Source organism: Physella acuta, unplaced genomic scaffold (assembly GCF_028476545.2).
Source record: "Physella acuta isolate Inbredline_101_S28 unplaced genomic scaffold, ASM2847654v3 ptg000992l, whole genome shotgun sequence".
Lineage (NCBI taxonomy): Eukaryota > Metazoa > Mollusca > Gastropoda > Physidae > Physella > Physella acuta.
The window spans coordinates 74,960-93,758 of record NW_026732509.1 but is presented as its reverse complement, the minus strand read 5'-3'; the positions used below and the strand labels follow the sequence as shown (position 1 = coordinate 93,758).

At 37.2% G+C, this 18,799-nt stretch overlaps 1 protein-coding gene across 1 annotated transcript; it reads right to left on the bottom strand.

Annotated features, from left to right (window-relative positions):
• Nucleotides 1–1,173: 1,173 nt before the first annotated feature.
• LOC131954375 (sialin) lies at nucleotides 1,174–16,137 on the bottom strand (the record flags this gene model as incomplete). The annotated part of the gene is given in 15 exon segments (XM_059317999.1): nucleotides 1,174–2,405; nucleotides 2,643–2,710; nucleotides 3,198–3,439; nucleotides 3,875–4,007; nucleotides 4,450–4,599; nucleotides 4,883–5,019; nucleotides 5,295–5,390; nucleotides 5,638–5,725; nucleotides 5,928–6,057; nucleotides 6,175–6,278; nucleotides 6,792–6,888; nucleotides 7,211–7,361; nucleotides 7,793–7,974; nucleotides 8,773–8,930; nucleotides 15,871–16,137. Coding segments are annotated over 14 exon segments (1,899 nt in total). The 5' UTR covers nucleotides 8,889–8,930; nucleotides 15,871–16,137.
• Nucleotides 16,138–18,799: the final 2,662 nt, after the last annotated feature.

The following is an 18,799-nucleotide window of genomic DNA, read 5'->3' as shown; positions in this document are numbered from 1 at the left end:
GCCATTATTATAAGCTAGCTGTATAGATAATAAGATTACTAAATTTTAAAATTTAAGCAATTTAAGGAATTATACTTGTGTCTCTATTTCAATATTTTAAATTAATTTATGGGAGTTGTTTTAAAAATATTACAATGACTACAACTGACAATCATAACTAAGTCCATGGATACAAAAATGTATCACCAATATCACACAGTAAACTCTAAAGCTATTAATACAAATACAATCTCAAATATACATTTTCTGAGTTATTGTAATATGAAAAGACAAATTATGCCTGCCATATTAAAGTTGTTGTAGATCACTGCACAAATATCGTAATATCATCACAAATGGATGGAAATCATTCAAATGTTTAAAAAAAATGAAAATATACAATCTGTATTTGTAAATAATTTGTACATCAATATCAAACAGAAATGACAGCGGCCACGTAAAGCTCAAATGCAAACAAAGACTAATCAGCTACTTCAACTAAATGTTTGTGTGGGTGATTCAAGTCTCAGAAAAAAATGTAATTAACCTGAAAAAAATCAATTTGCCTGTGCATAGATTTTTACAATTGTTATTTCTTTTTTTTTAAATGCCAAGAATAAAACATCTTTTTCATTTTTTTTTCCCAATGTTTTTTATACGAAAATTGTTTTAAAAAATTAACTTTTTCAAGGCAATAAAATTGTATACATAATTATTTCTAAATGTTTGTTGGGTACTAAAGAAATTATGGTTAATTATTTTAGAATAAGGCTAGATCTTAACTTTAATAAAAATATTTAAAACTTAAATTTTAAAATAGAATTTTATTACACTATTTTTTTTCAAAAATAGAATTTTAATTAATATAAGATGATAAGAATTACAACAAAACAAATACAGGACTTTCGGTGGTCACTACAATAAATAGAAATGAGACATAGGGAAAGAATCAGAGTATAATGCATATAAAACAATTATATATTTTACAAAAGTCTTAGATTGTATTTACCCTTAAGACCATGCTCTAAATAATATATAACATTTATATTTACAATTTAATACAGTAGTATAGATATTGCCTCTTCTAAATATTTATCATTACTAAATTTAGAATGTAAAATATTTTTAACAACTCATTCCTTTTCACGAAATTGTAAAAAAAAATTAATTAATATACGCAAAATGTATTAATACTTTTGCTATCAGATAAATTCAACAGGCAATTTAATTAATTATGGTTCAATACAAAAATGTTTTTAAGGTTATAATATAACTTTTCAATACGGAAGTTGAGGTATTTTTTTAATGTTAGGGCTTTGGTTGCACAACTAATGTCATATTTTTAAAAATCTAATATTTCCAATTGAAGATTGTTTATTTACTATTTATAGATCCTTATCTTGTATTCATGTTTTAAATAAGACAGCAGTTTGGTTTTAATTAATTTTTTTTGGTTACAAATTGGCATAGTGATGATGATAGCAGCAACTCTAGAACTGAGCGGTAACAGGCAAGTTTCTGCAAATTATAATTATATCAGGTGCATTTTAACCTGACGTATTTACATAATTTGTAAAACTGACATTTAGTTATATTTTTATAACAGATCAAAATAATGACAAAATCCTTACTTCCCTTTAAATGGTTGGAATAGTTTATAAGAGCTAAAGATTTATCACAGCTGATTTATTTCAAAATTTTAAAAAAAATTCTTTTTCCTTAATTCTGGTATCAAGTAGAATATATATACAATATTGTGCATGTAAAATTAAATTTGTATTTATATTTCTTTAAAGATTTCCCCACACCTTTAGTGTAAAGTTTTGTGATTAGTTTTACATAATAAATATAAATAAATACAATCTTAAAATGAGATGCAAAGTTTTATCTACTCTTCACACACACTAAATCCATGCAGGTATGTACAAAAGCAGATACTACTGATAGCTTGAGCAGTGGCAAGAAATTTTTTAATAGTATTTTGTACTTGCCAACAGATTTAGATTGGTGCACTGATATATTTTACAGTGGCATGTACTTGCTTATTTAAAACAGTAATTGCTCCACCCTTTTAGAAAATCTATGACCAAATAATTCGTTACTTCAAGTTTTCGCCTGGTACAGTAACATATTTTCACAATAGCCTTTACTGCCTATTTTAACACTGTAATATTTTGAACCTTTCTTAAAAAAAACCTTTGACCAAATCATTTGTTCCAGGCTAGACATTTTCCTTTAATGGGCTGCCGTCTTTCTTGGGAGAAGGAAGGAGCTCTTTCTTCTTCTCTCCCTCCTCATCTTCATCTTCTTCATGCACAGCCTCCTGTATCTCATGTAGACCAAACCCTACGTCACCTTCTTCATCGTCCTTATCATCCTTACCACCTGCCCAGCTTTGAATCTCTCCATTGCCCATTATGATGTACCTAATAAAAAAATTCACCTTATAAATAGATTTGTTCTAAGAAATCAATATAAAACCATACATAAATGTAAGGTTTATAAATGTTTGTAGTTGTTATCTTTTTTATAGTTAAGAATAATCACATAACTGCATGTTTACATATTTATATATTGGATAAAAATATAAGACCACAATATGTATTCTTTAATTAGCATAAAGCACTTAATCTGTTTATTACAACATTTTAATCTTCACTCACCAAAGAGCACCAGAACAGTAAATAGCTGCTGCAACATAAAATGTTGAAAGCCATTCCTCTCTTGTACCCTACAACAATATAAAAACAAACTTTAACATTTATTTTAGAAACAATGCTTCATTTATACTAAAATCCTTTTTTTTTAAATAACTGCATATTAGATTCTTCTGACCAACAACACATAGAATGGCAGAAATAAATATTAATTATTAATTTAACATTATTTGATAAGGTTAGTTGGTTTTTCTATAAAAATAAACTAAAAATAACTTCCAGAAAAAAAAACTTTCTAGTTTATAATTGCATTTGAACTGAGATTTCTACAACAAAATATATGCAATTTTTATAGGAATATGTCCAAAACATATTCTTAAAATGTCCCTTTTATCATAATTTGTTTTATCATAGAGTTAAGGCCCTTATACTAGCAGTGAAGTATATCTCAGAAGCTGTTATAGAGAGCAATCTCAGGCAGAAAAATTAAAACAAAACGAAATATTTTCTTTCAAGCAATTTTCTGGATAGGGAGGGGGGGAGGGGTGGACATTTACTCACATTTTTAGTCATAGCGGACACGATATACGGCGAGATGATCCCTGGTATTGTGGCCAGCGTATTGGACAGCCCAAACAAGGTCCCAGCATAGGGCGGGGCGATGTCTCCGTGGTTGATGAAGTAGCCAGAGAAATGGAAGCCACACAGCCCAATGGAGATGGTCAACATGACCACTGCTGCCACCTGCTGGTCACACTCCATGAAGCCGGTGCCAATTAAAAATGCAGACGGACCGATCATACCTGTAAGAAGAGAATATAAAATTAGCTTCATTGATAATAGAATATTTTTAGAGTTAACAATAAATGTAAAAAATAAAGAAAAATTATTGAATAAGATAAAAAACTAATTAAAAATAATTAAGACTGAGGAATACTAACGTAATTATTTTAAAATCTTTGAAAACAATCATCAGCATGTACCTTAAACATTATCTGACTTCTTAAGCATTAATAACCTTAAATTTGCAAGTGATATTTCCTATTTTTTTTTTTCTTTACTTTTTGAAATGTACCAAATATGATCTTGAGGCTGTAATCAATTGGACATAAACATGTGCAAGCCAAACCCATAATTCTCCAGTATCAGAAATGTTATAAAAATACTTCTATATTTTTCATGCCATTGAAAGGAAGTTATTAAAGAGGATATTGAAGGGCAAGGTAAAGATATTTTACCAATTGTGGCCATGAGTTTTCTTGTGTTGCCAATGCTCAGGATCCCCCTGGAGATCAACATGTCTGCTATCATCCCACTCAGCGTGATGAAGAACCAGAACAGTAGATAGGGCAGCATAGAGAAGATGCCATTCTGTAAACACCAGTTTTTTAAATTATGTAATAGAAATTTTTTTTTATTATTCTGTAAAATATTAGTTTACTTTTTATCAACTATGTGACATTCTGTAAAAAAAAACATTTTCTATTTTTTAAAAATTGATAAAAGTGTGACAAATTATTTTTCCACCATTAAAATGAGTGTTAAATTTATTTATTACAAATTAAAACTATGGTTTTAGCATTGGCCAAGTATCTATAAACTAATATGAAATTCAACAAAACAAGATTACATTCTAAGCGTTACACCTTATATCAGCTACTTTAAATTCTAGGGTGTTGAAATTTATTTTTACTTCCTTAAGTTAAAGCTGCCTGCTGAAAATTAACTTTAATTAGCTACATGATCGAAAAAAGATCTAACTTTGCTCCACTTTTTCACGAGCACATATACGTAAACATGGCTGGTGACTTACAGATTTGATGTCAAACTTGAGCACCTCCTTCATGTAAGCTGGGAGTTTGGTCAGCAACATGTACGCTCCGTAGTTGCCGCAAGCGTGAGCGATCAGAATCCCCCATACAGGCCGGGATGTAAAGATGGCTTTCCATGGGATGTCTTTGCTCTGGGGCAGGGAAATGTTATTAATGTTAAACAAGTTGCTGAAGCAATGTTATTGATGTTAAATAAGTTGATGCAAAAGATACAAAAAAAATCTTATTTTATTTATGAAATTTTTAGATTTACTACTATAAATTTGAAATCATACCCAAAATAGGCCTACTATAATAATTTTAGGAGAGTTTTCGATATTATAATAGCAACATCCACTACTTAATAACCAATATACTTAATTTAATAATAAGTTAAAATATTTTTAAGATTATTAAAAAGTCTGAATGACTCACAATTTTTTTGTTTTTTGACCTCTCACCAATGGAGTACTTGATGTATTTCTTCTCAATGTCTGAGATGGTTTTGTCCTGTTCAGGTGTGTCATGGGCGAAGATGACCCACAAAACACACCACAGGAACCCAGCGGCACCTGGATGATGATCAGAATAATTTGTATGAAGCAGAATTACATTAGATCAAAATAACTTATATCATTATTCTCTCTTAGATTATTATGCGGAACTACTTTAAATTAAATTATTTTCATCAGAATTATTTATCTTATATTCCGTTCTCTACATTTAAATATTTTATAGGTCTACACATAATGACAGATAAATTCTAAAATTTTAACAATTCAATAATTTAAAAGGAAAAAACTCTTCCAATAAAACTTTTGCTCAAATTACAAGATTGAATGTGTACCAATGATATAGAAGACGCTGGGCCATCCACCATCAAATCCATATGCACAAAGGTAGCCAGCAATGGGGAAAATAATTGCATTGCCAAATTGTCCACCTGTCAGACAGAAGAAATAGTTTGTCTGCTTTTGTAGAAATGTGTGTTGGAATTTAGTTTCTCTGTATAGCACATTTGTTTTTAATTTTTAATACTATCATTAGGACATCCATTATGAATAAGAATAGGAAAAAATGTACAAATGTTACCAGGTGATAGTCTAATTTAGTTTTATATTGAAATTTTTTATGACAAACTGCAATAACTAGGCCTACTGTCATACAACATAAAGGAAATTCTGGCTTACCTGCATATGAGAACCCAATCAAGCGACTTCTCTCATTAGGAGGGGCCCAATTAGCCCAAAAAGCTTGTGCTGCTGGGTACATGACACCCTTGGTAAAAAAAAATTTAAAACATTAATTTCATTTTTCACAGAACAATTGAATTAATTTAATTCAACCACTAGCAACCATTAATTTTTCTTACAATTTAAATTGAATTTTAAATCAAATATTAAACTTTTATAATGATCTATTGGGAAAAAAATAATTTTAAGTTGCATAGAGCTATTTATAGGCCAAAAATTTAACCAACCTCCCCAAGGCCAACAAAGATTCTCAGCACCAAGAAGAGCCATGGGTTGGCTCGAGCCACCACAGGGGAGAGAATTGTGAGGATGGAGACAGGAAACATGGCGATGGCTATCACTTTCTTGGCCCCAAACCTAGATAGTAAACAAACAAAACAATCGGTAAAAACTTTCTTTTTTTTAAAATGTGGCCGCATGAAAATAATTTCAGTAAGGGAAGTAACTACATTAAAATTATTTTTTTCAACTTACTTTTCACTGAGTCGTCCCCCTGGAACTTGAAAAACAAGATATCCCCAGAAAAAGGCTCCTAGCAAGAGTCCTTCTGTCTCCTTACTCCAATCGAACTCTCCTGCCTATGGAGTATGTAAAGTTCATAACACTAAGTCAATAACAGACCATCTGATACTAGCTCAATATTAATTGTTGCAATACCACATTTGTAATTTATTACACTCAAATACTTTATCAGGTAATTTAAAAAAAAAATTTCAAAATTTGAAGAACTTAATTTTATAGTATGTTTGCCACATTTTTGTTTTTCAAAAAGGCTATCATACTAAGTTTGACAATGACAAGGAGATACATTTCATTGAAGCATTAGCTTTTTACAAGTACTTAGAACTTTGACATTAGGCCAGGCTGCTCAAGCAGTAGGCTAGTTTTTTTGTTTTTTTAAACTGGGGTGCTCAACTTTTAGAAGTTAAAAACCCTTTAATTTAAGTCTATAATTTATTATTTTTACATAGTTTTGAATACCAGTCATTTCCTAGTATTACAACATTCCTAATGACAAAAATTGTTCTCTTTTAAATGTCTGAAAAGTATTATGTTAATAAAACTTGTGTTGAAATGTGGATATAACGTACATGTGCCTTGGAGCCAAGTTCTGGACATTTCAGTTGTTCTGGAGACAAAGTTGTGGTCAAGTTGTAACTGGTCATGTTGGGGTCAGATGTCCAGTTGCTGGCAACAAAATACAACATTATCTGATGTTTGAATGTTTATCTTAAGGCAAAAACATTGCTGCTTATATTGTAAAGATTAAAATCTTTGAAATTATATTTTTAAACTTCTTTTTTTTTAATAGTTTTTTTAAATTATTATTATTCATTTAATTGTTATAATATTGTTGTTTTAAGTTTAAAATATCAACATTTGCTTGAATATTTACAATTTGTGTATGTTTTTTTGTTATATTTTCTGTAAAAGTTTTTAGTTCGAAACATTTTTTCTGTTCCATTGTATCTGATGAAGACATGTGGTTGAAACATTATGTTGGTCAAACCTGCTATTGCCAGTTGCTAGAGCCAGGCGTTTAGAGTGGTCAACCATGGACACTATGGTGATACTGAGATTGACTCGCTGGGCGTACAAAATGACAAACCCAAAGAAAGACAAAATAGCCAGCCGGAATCTGTGTGAGGTCCACCAGGGAACTGGAGAGTAAAATAAATGGACACTACAGATAAAGTTAAGAGTAAAATGGATTGCATAGATAAATTGAAATGGGATGGTGTAGCCTAGCATTAGAGTGCTAGATTACTAAGCCCAAAGTCTGATGAGTACTTAACTCATATTAGGAAAAGTACAGGCGGCTGGGCATAGTGCTGACCACACTATCCCTTCTTATGCCAAAGTCACAGAAACAGGAGAACTCTACTTCACTTGCCCCATGGACCATGAGGTTTGAAAAGGGAACTTCACTTCCAAGCACAAAAGACCCTTGTACCTATTATCACTTGCATTTTGAAGAACCCAATATTTAGACTCAAGACTGAAATTTCTCTTTGTAACATCTCCTATGCCATGACTTACCCCCCCCTCCCCACAGTCCCTACAAACTCCTCCCCACATTCTTTACATTTACCTTGACTTAAATCTATTTCCTCTAGCTGCAGACTTGGAGCAGACGCCACTGAGTCTACATGGTGAAAGTCAAAACTCGAGGAGGTCCGTCTGCTGAACTTCCTCCGTCTCATGGACGCTGTGGACGTTTGTGTCTCCAAGGGCGGTCGGCCAGACTTGGTCTTGGGGCTGGACAAGCTAGCACTGAAAGGTGGACACAAGTGGTCAGATAGAGTGGTTGCTATGGTCACCAGATTTAGACTGCTGGACAAGCTAGCACTGAAAGATGGACACAAGTGGTCAGATATATTGGTTGCTATGGTCACCAGATTTGGACTGCTGGACAAGCTAGCACTGAAAGGTGGACACAAGTGGTCAGATATATTGGTTGCTATGGTCACCAGATTTGGACTGCTGGACAAGCTAGCACTGAAAGGTGGACACAAGTGGTCAGATAGAGTGGTTGCTATGGTTACCATGATGCCAACACTGGTAAAGTCAATCACTATGTCTTTTGACAGGCATCAGAGCTGGAAGTATTTAAATAGTGACTAATCATGGTGGCCAGAGCTATCTTTGTGGGGTGGGAAAAGGAGGGGGGGGGGTTGGGTAGAACAACTAGGGATGGGCTATGAATTTGGAAGAGGAGGCATCACAAAACAATTGATAACAAAACACATTTATTGTGAAAACAATGCTTGGTTAAGTTGGTTTAATAAGTGGTACATCTTTAAGTACAGGATGATACTATAAGAATGGGAAGGAGATGGGTGACATTTAAAATTTAAAAACTGCATGATGGCTGAAATTAAATTTCAAAAGTTCATAATGGGTGACATTAAATTTCAAAAGTTCATAATGGGTGACATTAAATTTCAAAAGTTCATAATGGGTGACATTAAATTAAAAAAACTGCATAATTTATTGCATATAGATGGATGAGGCCTAGGTTAAGGTACCATTCTTGTTATCTGTTCTGCTACCTGTACAGGTAAAACTCACCTGGATGACTTGTCTGTTGATGGAGACTTGGGTAACATGGGTTTACTTTTCTCCCCCTCAGGTGACTTCTGACCCCCATTCTGGGGGCTGGGGTCTGTGACGTCATAAGAAGGCATGCTGGGATAGTGTGGTGGGTCACAGACTGCTAACCATTAGAGCTGATTGGAAGAAAAAAATTCGATGTCATTAAAATTTACCAATCAATGTACATCTGGCTATACAATGTTCATTTAAATGTTATTAATAAATAGGCAAAGAGCTGCTCAGTCTTAACAATGATATCTTTTTATAACTTATTTTACAAAGAGTTTTTGTGAGTGTGTGCAAATTTAAGCTACATTAATTTTTTTTTCTGTCATTAAATCTCTCATCTTCTACGGTATGTAAGGGGCAAGAACCATCGTGGCAACGATCTCATTAACATCACACGATTCGGACAGATTTAAAAATCAGTTTTCGTCACTCCTGTTACGTCACATGCAAGCAACACTACCCAGTGTTTCTTCCAGACTTTCTTCTCCGGGGGGGGGCACTTGAAATCTTCGGGGGGGGGGGGGCGGTAAACTATCTTCGGGGGGGGGGGGGGCGGACACTGTTAAAAGTATATATTTTCTATATAAATAATATAAATTTCATTCCGTTAGGGGGGGGGGGGGGGGAGCGGTAAAAAAATTTCGGCCCCCCCCCCCCCCTTCGAAGAGATGCCTGGAAGAAACTCTGACACTACCCCTCCCCCGCACCATGAACCGTTTATTATGTCGCTGCACTTTTATTAAATTTATAGTCCGGAAAAATTACTGATATTTTTGTAATAAGTTAGGAATGTATTTTCCTGCGTATTAAAATTAACAGTAATTAACGTTTGTCACTAGCCTTTTCCTAACATAATTAGTCAGGGGAAGCAGCTCTGGTGAAGGTTAGATGCGAAAAGGAAAGGTTACAAAGTCATATGATTCGTGAAGCTGTAGCAAAACATGCGTAGTGAATAGTGGGTGGTGTATGCAGGGGGGGGGGGGGGAGTTTAGCGGGTTAGAGTTAGACTTCCGTTCATTCCATGGGTCACCAAATTAAGGGGTGTCTCACATGACATTAAATCATTTAATTTGCTTATTAAATTCGGATCCGTAACATAATTGTATAGCTAGCCTCCACTTGAATTTTCATATTTTAAAAAAAAATTATTTTCTCATCGATCATAAAAATGTATGATTTCCCTCCCTTAAATTAAGCCTTGGCGCATAACATTTTCCTTAAAAAAATTGTGTAAATCAGTTTTTTGCTACCTTATTTTTCTATGAACACATTATCAACACACGTCTGATATTTCATCCAACTATAATAAGCGTGTAGCCAAAGTGTACCGCACTTGACACGCTCAATTATTCACAAAACAATAGCTATTCACTTGTGATTAAAAAAAAAACTGGCGACCTTGAACTCTAGTCACGAAAGTGCCGACACACACCCACACACACAACGTAGTTGGCGTGACGTAGTTAAAGTTTCACAAACCATGGAAATTTCTGTCGAGGGGTCATGACGAGCGGTCAGACGACAGCAGTGTGGCACGTCATCACGTGACACAGTTCGACAGTCGAGACCGCTGGTACGTGACGTCATACAACACCGGAAGACGTGAGTGTGGGAGTGCTTGTGTGTGGAAGGGTGGAGGAAAGTGGGAGTGAAGATATACGATGTACCATGAAATGAACCTGTTCTGTATTTTTTTAAAAATGTAAATGAAAATGTTCTGTATTAAAAAATAACACATGGCCAACAACCTTTAATAATAACCGTGTTGTTAAAAGTGCTTTAGGGAACAGCTTGAAGAATTAAAAAGTACAAAAACAATTTCATATAACACATATTGCCTTAATGCGATTAAGAAAAACAAATGTATGGGTTCTATTACGGCCCAGCTTATGCGGTGGTTAAAATAGTGTAATCCGGATGATTTTTTTCAACACGATGTCAAGAAAAACGTTTCTTTCGGGCATCTCTGCTGTGAATGGGGGGGGGGGGGTAGAAGTTTAAGTGCCCCTCCCCCGGGACAAAATGTCTGAAAGATGACCTGGTCGCTGTGCGACACAAAAACACGGGCCGGCCACTGGTCAGTGTGTGCTGTAACTACACACCTTTCGTGACGTCGACGTGCAAACCGCTACAATTTCCCGCGTTTTATAATCCTTCCTGTTCACGTTTGGTCGACGACCGTTGACAAAACCCTACCAGCGTCACTTTTGGTCAGTACTGAACAGTATGGAGAGGGGGGGGGATGTTAGAACCAGGGACGGGGTGTTGCCTATAGCGGTCGCTGACCATAGTCTAGCCCCGCGCATGTTGTGTAAGAAGGAAGAAGAGTGTCGAGTGTTGAATGTAGTGCAGATATGTCAATGACACTATTCTTATACCTGTAGTGTAAGCGCTGCAACAAGATGGCTTAAAGTGTATATAGGTGGTGCAGTTCTAGTCAGACTTCAATAAAAACCAGGATGTCTGTAGAAATATCTTTTGTCGACCTGACAGTTTTAAAACTAAATAGGCCTTTGTTTGTTTTAAATTAAATTCAATAGTCTCTAAGCCTACATTTCTTTTTAAATGAAGTGATTTAAAATAGAACTGCTAGAAAGGTTTTCTCAAAGAAAGAGATCAGACTTTGGTACCACGATATATTAGGGTACCAAGGGACATGTGGGTGCCAAGGGACATGTGGGTACTAAGGAATACCTGGGTACCCAGAGATCTGGGATCTGGGTAACAGGAGATATGTGGGTACCAGGAATACGCCTACCACGAGAGTCGAGAGGTTTGGGTACCCAAGAACATATGGGTGCCAAGTTATACTTGGGTAACACGAGAGATGTTTTTACGACAAGAGAAGTGGTTATCATGACATATGTGGGTACTTGGGTACCACAAGACATGTGGGTACCACGAGAGATGTTTTTACGACAGGTGATGTGGGTACAATTTCGTTGCCGAGTCATCATTTTAACAAGAACCAATTTTATATTTCTGACCTAGCAACAGCTTAAAATATACAGTTTGACCCAGTGAAAATTTCCCATTCCTATTTTTAGACCAACACGTCGTTGATGCCATTGTTATTGTGTTAACTAACAAAATCACTAGCGAGTTGTTTACGCTTCCTTGCATTCTATTTTTAGCACCGGGTTTTCCAGTTTGTGAGACATGTGCAATGCTCGACTGACGACATATACAATAGTACAAGCGCCTTTTAAAACGTGCCAATGTTGTCGAATAGTGTGTTACACACAGCTGATTATGAATATTATACGGGCGCGTCAAAAACAAGTAAGAGTTGCGTTGTCATATTGTTACAGTGTTAAACAATACTAATTGAATATTGCTTTCTCATCCTTATCTAAATCAGAGTTTCTTCCAGGCATCTCTTCGGGGGGGGGGGGGGGGGGGGGGGGGGGGGGAACCCCCCAAAATTTTTTAACCGCCCCCCCCCCCCCCGAACGAAATGAAATTTATATAATTTATATAGAAAATATATACTTTTAACAGTGTCCCCCCCCCCCCCCCCGAAGAAAGTTTACCGCCCCCCCCCCCCCCCCCCCCCCCCCCCCCCCCCCCGAAGATTTCAAGTGCCCCCCGGAGAAAAAAGTCTGGAAGAAACACTGATCTAAATGATAGAAGAAGATTTTTATATTATTGCTTTGAATATGCGACATGGAGTAGAACTATTTGATGTGTATTGTGTGTGGGGGGAGGGGGTGCGGTTTGAACCGTTATCAAAATGTTGGTGTGAGACGTGGGTCTGTGGTGTGTGTGTGGATTGTGCGGGGGGGGGGGAGAGAGAAGTGGGGGTTAGAAACCGTTATCAAAATGTTGGTGTGAGGCGTGGGTCCGGGGTGTGTAATTGTTGTTGGGGGGGGGGGGGGGTTAGAACCGTTATCAAAATGTTCGTGTGGGGTTTCGTGCACGATCGATCCAGCTCCATACATACACACGCACAACTGCACACAGCGACACTCACACATTGACACATATAACATAATGACACACACACACGCAGAAAGAAACTCCAGTGTGACTAGAAGAATCCATCGCCGTTATTTTTGACCTCGACCTATACCAGCCGACAGCTTGACCAGGCACAGATGGCAGAACAAACACTCATCAGGGGGTGGGGGGGTTATTGTCTGGGTCTATCACTGGAGTAATAGATACAAGGGGGGGGGGGGGCGTTATTGTCGGGTCTTTCACTGGAGTTATAGATACAAGGGGGGGGGCGTTATTGTCGGGTCTTTCACTGGAGTTATAGATACAAGGGGGGGGGGGGGGCGTTATTGGCGGGGTCTTTCACTGGAGTTATAGATACAGGGGGGGGGGGCGTTATTGTCTGTCTTTCACTGGAGTTATAGATACAGAGGGTGGGGGGGGGGGCGTTATTGGCGGGGTCTTTCACTGAGTTATAGATACAAGGGGGGGTTATTGTCTAGGTCTATCACTGGAGTTATAGATACAAGGGGGGGGGGGGCGTTATTGTCTGAGTCTTTCACTGGAGTTATAGATACAAGGGGGGCGTTATTGTCGGGTCTTTCACTGGAGTTATAGATACAAGGGGGGGGGGGGCGTTATTGTCGGGGTCTTTCACTGGAGTTATAGATACAAGGGGGGGGGGGGGCGTTATTGTCGGGGTCTTTCACTGGAGTTATAGATACAAGGGGGGGGGGGAGCGTTATTGTCGGGTCTTTCACTAGAGTTATAGATACAAGGGGGGGAGGGGGCGTTATTGTCTGAGTCTTTCACTGGAGTTATAGATACAAGGGGGGAGGGGGCGTTATTGTCTGAGTCTTTCACTGGAGTTGTACCAAGAGATGTGAGTACGAAATGTATTAGTACTAGATGCCAGTACTATATGCCAGTACCATATGCCAGTACCAGATGTCAGTACCATATGTCAGCACCATATGCCAGTACCATATGCCTGTACCATATGTCAGTTACATGACAGATGCTGAGAGCCTGATAAAACCAACACAAGTCTGATGTGAAGAAAACACCAGCACCATCACAACCACACTCCCCCCCCCTCCAATCACCACCTTCCACCGTAACACAAAACCTTACCTGTTTGCAGTGTTTGTGTAGTAGAACTTAACCCACCACAACACGTTAGTTAAAAATAGACGGCAACTATGACAAACCGTGCTATGAGCAACTTACAACAGAGTGAAGGGGCGAGGAAGGAGGTATATTCTATGAGTAACTGGTCCAACGAACTCTTAAGCCGTTTATCGACCCATTTTTCCGTTTATTCTCTGCTATCTATCAAATCGGATTTTGCTTATTGCCTCTCCTTGTAACGATTGTAGGAAAAAAAAGTCACATGAAAAAAGAACACCCGTAACATATGCATCACGTATGTTTGTTATGTGAATGCAGTAACAGAAAAAAAAATAGGACAAGTTCTTGCTCACGGAGTTATTGTTCCTGTCCAAAGCCAGGTTCATTGATCGATTTGGTATTCCCGTTGTGTTTTTTTTTTAGATTAAAAATCTGACCCTCCCCATTCGGCAACACGCGCACACCACGAGCTGACACAGCTAGATAGCTCTAGCTAACCCGGTAGCAATAATGATAAAAACGCCGATCAATTCTGCTACTTGTGTGAATGGAACTGACGCTACGAAAAAGCTACCATTCATTGCATTCGTTCAAATGAAGTGTGTCTGTGTGTTGGTGAAGGGGGTGGGCTATAGAAATGTATCAACCAGCGTGCTTATAATTATAAGGAATGGGGAAAAACTCCGCTAACTTCAATAGTAATATAAAGTCTATATCTTTGTGCATAGCTGAGACATTTATTGCATGTAGCATAAATTTAAGCAGAATGCACATTTCAAATCATATTGCTCTGATTAAGTTGTAAACAGTTGCTGTGAAGTGCACATTAATGTCGTAAATATTGATTTTTTAAAAACCAGCCTAAAGAGTTTTACAGTAAAATTTATGATGATCAAAATCAACACAGGAAGAGGCGGAAAGAAAATGTGATGGCGACACGCCGACCCCATCACCATCGCGACACCTGACATCCCCGGTTTGACCCCAGTCTATCTTTGTTTACGTTTGTCGTCTGCTTTAAAAACGGAGTTATCCTGCGTCAAAGCCCAGGTCACCCCCCCCCCCCCCCCCCCCCCACACACACACACTACGTATTGCCGCGTAATTTGAGTGATAGCCTCAGCACGCGACAGGTCAGATGACAGAGGCCAGTGTAACACAGCCCAGTGTGTCCAGTTAACACAGCCGCGTGTCCAGCCGTAACATAGCCACGGTACTAACAGGCAGATAGTGGACATGGTAACTAAACCGTATCATTTGGGATAGAACTGCAACAACATGATCGTGTAGCATATACGGATAGGCCAACATCATCACACGTACCTATATATAATATAGGCCTATAGCAATAAAATAAAAACTAGCAATAGCCTGTTCTTTTTTGTCGTATTTACATAATAAACAAGTTGACTCTCTTTTTTATAATTAAAACGGTAAAATTATTTTTAAAATATGCTATAGAAATTACGTCTAGTAGGATTATAAGTAAAAACCCAAAAGAATGATGGTTTATTTTCTTTAACAACATTTACTGTCAAGCGTGAAGTCACGTGAAAAGGTTCCTTAAGCTTTTTAAGCTATTCTTTATATTTATAATATGTAGATTAAGTAGGCTTATATGGCTTCTATATTCAATAATGCGTTTGTTTAATATTTAATGGGTAAATGCAAATAGTTGTGTTGATTAAAACGGATCAAAATAACTAAAACATGCTTTATTATTTAGTAAAGTTTAGGTTTAATGCGCTATAGGCTCTAATACAAATAATAATGGTAATAATAAAGGCATGGGGTCTAATATAGACTATTAAACTATTAAACAATAAAACAATTCAATGGATAAACTATGTCATGACATTGGCTCTCTGGTGAGTAAAATTACGTTATGCTGGACAAGTCAGTGTTCAGTCCTGCTTCGTGAATCGAACTGACCCACCGTCCGAGTTTACGGAGAGAAATGTTTTTAAAATGATAGATTTAAAAAATGTGTTTACTCACCGCTACACACGACCTACACGGAACATCCACCAGCTACCGGTGTTTGGGCTATCTCGCGTGCTAACCTTACTTCCTAGGTCAAGAGAGAATTCATCAATGTCAAGGACGATCAACGCTTCGACCTACAACCGAACAGCTATCGGAGTTTAGCAAGTAGAACTGACTGGACTTGGATACTCGAAGGCTAATGAGTAATTATTAATTAATCATGCTCCGTGGCTACGTGCGGGCGTGTCTGACCTTCCCGTTTTGTTGAAAACACACGCACACGTCTGCCGGTTGGGTCACCCTTCGCTGCGTGTGTCGAGAGAAAGAGAGAGAGAGAAAAAAAAAACTGGCGCTAACGTGTTCACAACCCCGTCTAGGAAGTTAGTCAAGCAGACGTGTAACACGTTAAACCAAACGATTGTTTTCGGTGAAATTATTCTAACCGTCTTTCCTTGACCTCGTAGAAGATTAATTTTTTTTTTTTTTTTACCGAAGTACAGCGAAAATGTGAGCCGCAAGGTCGAACCTCCGCAAGGTCAAGGTCGTTCGTACCCACCTCGCGTCTGACGAGAGGGCCAATCGTGTTGTCGGGTGTGTGCCGCACATAACGCAACGATTTACCTGAGCGCGCGCTCTAACCGTTCAACTCTGCCCAACAACAAACAAAAAAAAAACCTTTACAGTGCGGAGATTTAGCCGGGCCGGTTATTTGCGTACGTGCACCTGTGTTGAACACAGCAGACGACGCTTGATTAATTTAACAAACGCTGACAGAGTGACATTAGGGAGATCAATAATTGTAACTTTGAAATCTGATGACCGATCACATTGCTTGCACTTCCCCGGCGCCTAATGGGTTGTCAATTAGCTTTGTTGGTTGATTTTAATAGAGAATATAACATACATTTAAGTCTCTATTAAATATATCGGTATCACCCTGAATTACCCTGTATTTTAAAAATTAACTATCCCATACCCTTTTATCATTCAACATTATTACACCACAAAAGACACATTATAGGCCTATATTATACAAAATATCAGCTAGATGAGAAACCTGATATAAACCTCGGTGGCTTGATCTATTGTATGTCCTATCCCCCACCACACATTTTATTTTGATTTAAGTTATGCACTAGTGCTTCAAAGGGTAACTAAGTGCTTACCTCCCTTGTTTATTCCCAATTTTATAATTCTATGTAAGAGGTCTCATAGGGGCCTATCCAAGTTCTAACAGTATTTTTTTAAAAATTAAGGTAAAACATAAAATAAGTAAGATATTTAAAACTGTATCTGAACAAATGTAATAACACGCAGGCGATTTTATTCGCGTGCTAAGTTGTACATTAATCAATCTACACTCATGAAATAGACTTTGGTCGGGGGGGGGGGGGGGGGTATTAAAATAGTGACCTCACTCCTCACTGCACTTTTAAAAGCAATTTTTAACGGAATATGTATTGGTTATTTCTTATTTGTAGAAGACTTTTTCCCTCGTTGCAATAAAATTGTAGCCCACAAATGTAGCCCACAAATGTAGCCCACAAATGTAGCCCAGATAATCATGTATCCCACTAATGACCCCGCTTGGTTTATATTACTGAAGAAATATAGATAATGGGATGATTATAGAAAATTCTAAGGGACCTAAGTAAATAGATCGGTTGGTCGTCAAGTCTTTATTATACCGAATAGTTTATTTTTAAATGTATGGCTATTGATCGAAATTGCACACATTTGGTTGTTATTTTTTAACGTGAGAACTACTGCTAAGCTTATTGCTAAGTTAACAATTATTATTTTTTTTTAATTTTTAAAATGCATTCAGTGTAAAATAATGAAGTTTTAAAAATGCCCTTTACTGTTTGAATTTGTCCTCAAATTTTTATGACAGAACGTCAGTTGTATCCCTTTGTGAAATAATTAATAGCTCGAGTTACGTCCCTTTTTTGTCGTCAAACCGGTTCACATCACATGTCATTTAAAAAAAAAACATTGGTATCATGCAAGAATAACGTGTGCAGTGTGACGTGAATTACGTCATAATGTTGTGAACTCTTAGGGCCAAATATGGGAAAGTGAAGCTTGGCTAAACACACAGGACATATATAATACACGGGAAAGTGAAACTGGGATGTAACAGGTGTAAATAAATAAGGTGTGGATGGGATAGGGAGGGGAGTGGGAGGATGGAAGGGGGGGGGGGGGTCATGCGTTGGATCAGACACGGTCAAGTCTACTAAAAGAAGGGGTGGTGTGGGAGGTGGGGGGGGGGAGGACTGAAATTTAAAAAAAAACTCCAGTGATAGTATCACATATCACACGAAGGCGGGCAGATAATAAAAATGAGGCCCCCGGCACTATAGAAAACCTGGCACTCATTAACAAGGCCTATTTCATTTTTCAATGTTATCCTTTCCAGGTATTTAAACCAGTTACCTGCTAAACCAATTACATATTACATGCTAAATAGTTGATGATATATTATTAAGGAAGTAACTGCTCAGTGGGGAGGGGGGGGGGAACAGTGGTGAAACAGAATGCTTGACTGTACTATTTAAATATTGTACGCTTAGACTACTTAGAGCACTAGGCAGGTGAAAAAAATATAAAGCTACCTTTTCACTGGCAAGTAAAACTATTCAGTAAACTGGTCATGTCGACCTACCTATTCAGTAAACTGGTCATGTCGACCTACCTATTCAGTAAACTGGTCATGTCGACCTATCTATTCAGTAAACTGGTCATGTTGACCTATCTATTCAGTAAACAGGTCATGTTGACCTATCTATTCAGTAAACTAAAAGGTCATGTTGACCTATCTATTCAGTAAACAGGTCATGTTGACCTACCTATTCAGTAAACTGGTCATGTCAACCTACCTATTCAGTAAACTGGTCATGTCGACCTACCTATTCAGTAAACTGGTCATGTCGACCTA